At 57.1% G+C, this 1,563-nt stretch overlaps 1 protein-coding gene across 1 annotated transcript in view; it reads left to right on the top strand.

Annotated features, from left to right (window-relative positions):
- Positions 1 to 274: 274 nt before the first annotated feature.
- TMEM150A (transmembrane protein 150A) overlaps positions 275 to 1,563 on the top strand; it is a gene marked incomplete at its 5' end in the record, with an annotated part of 6,704 nt that continues 5,415 nt past the window's right edge. Inside the window, one exon of the mRNA XM_010137147.1 lies at positions 275 to 322. Within this exon, the coding sequence (XP_010135449.1) occupies positions 275 to 322 (48 nt within the window). The remainder of the gene's footprint in view (positions 323 to 1,563) is intronic.

The raw sequence follows: 1,563 nt of genomic DNA, 5'->3' as shown, positions 1-1,563 counted from the left end.
AGGAGGCAGCTCTCGGCAGGGATGGGGATTCCGGGCAGGAGGACCTGGTCTCACCAGCAGGATCTCTCCGGAGCGTGGGTTGGGCTCATGCATTTGCTTTTCTTCTGCTTTGTGAAGGAGGTGCCACAGGGTGAGCCCCTGGCAAGCAGCAAGAGGTTGTAACCCCCTGCTCCTGTGGTTGATCCCTGGGGCTGGCCCCAGGTGCTGGCCGGGAGCGGGGATGCCAGGAGGCAGGTGGCTGTGGTAACCCCTGTTGTTGTTGTCTCTCCCCCAGGTATGCCATGGCACTCTCCAACAACCACATCTGCCCCGTCCACAACTGGTAAGGCCTGCGGGAGTAGCAGGGCGCAGACTGGCTCAGTTAAAGATCTCGTAACGTCGGGTCACTCTCCAGACCTGTCCTGCTTGAACAGTGTCATGCTGTGCTGGACCATTGGGTAACTGAGGTCCCCCCTGCACCGTCACCATGCTTAAAGGGGGGTTAGGGGCCAGAGTGGCCCTGGGAAGTGGCTGGGTATGACGGCAGAGGTAGGAGTATCAAAGGGAGCACAGAGCCACCTTCTGCTGTGGCAGATGTAGTGGTCACAGTTTCTCAGGTCACAGATGGGGCACAGTTTCTCGGGGCATATGTCTCCTGTCTGGCCCGCGAGTACCTTTTGGGAGCAGAGCTGCCTGGGGACTAACTGCTGGCAGGGTTGGGCCCTGTGTTTGCAGAGCGGGGAGAATGCCAGGGCCAAGCAGGGCTAGCAAAAGCCACCCTCCTTCCCCACCCAGGCTCGCCTGCGGTTGCGGCTGCTCCGGTGAATGGTTCAGCCCCGCTGTAAACCAGGCGGGGAGAAGGAGGCCATTGAAAAAACACAGCATGGAGAAAGTATGAAAATAAGTGGTCAGGGAATTACAGAGGGCCGTGTGTCTCCATGGAAAAGGTTGAGGCTTGCTTGCTTGAGGCTAAATCTGGCAGTGTCAGGGGGACGGGACGGCCCTGCGGCACCCGGCCACCCCACAGACAGAGCTGTCTGCAGCACCCCGGGATGGGGGACGAGGCGTGGGAGAGGCGAGGGCTGGGGAAAATATCCTGTTTGCTCTCTTGGCAACTTCTGCAGGGTTTTTGGCTTGTTGAGTCTCCTGAAAAATCTGCCCAGAAAAATCCATGTTAGTTTAATTCTTAGTGGAGTGTTTGAAGGAGAAGAGGGGAAAAAAAAAAACCCCGCTGCCATTTCCTGCCTGATGGCTGATTCTGCCCTGGGAAGAATGTGTGTGTCGGGTTGTCTCTCACACAGCCAGCCCTTAATGATGAATAATGCTTCCCGGCCTCAGGCCGCTCGCTTTAAACAAAATAATAATAAAAAAACCTCCCAAACCAAACACAGCCCGAGAGCAGCCCTTGAGAAGGCTGTGGGGCTCCACGCCTCACCAGGGTTTCCCAGTTGCAAAACAAAGCCACCAGTAAAGGAGGAGACTGCAAAAACACCAGAGCCCAGCTCGGCCCTTTCCAAAAAGGCCTTTTTAACCGTGCACTCGCTAAGTGAGCGGCTGGAGCCGGCTGACTGTTAGCCCGGGCCC

The sequence above is a fragment of the Buceros rhinoceros genome, unplaced genomic scaffold, assembly GCF_000710305.1.
Source record: "Buceros rhinoceros silvestris isolate BGI_N320 unplaced genomic scaffold, ASM71030v1 scaffold12425, whole genome shotgun sequence".
In the NCBI taxonomy this organism is placed as follows: domain Eukaryota; kingdom Metazoa; phylum Chordata; class Aves; order Bucerotiformes; family Bucerotidae; genus Buceros; species Buceros rhinoceros.
Note: the sequence above shows the minus strand (reverse complement) of the source record. Positions and strands in the feature narration are given on the sequence as shown.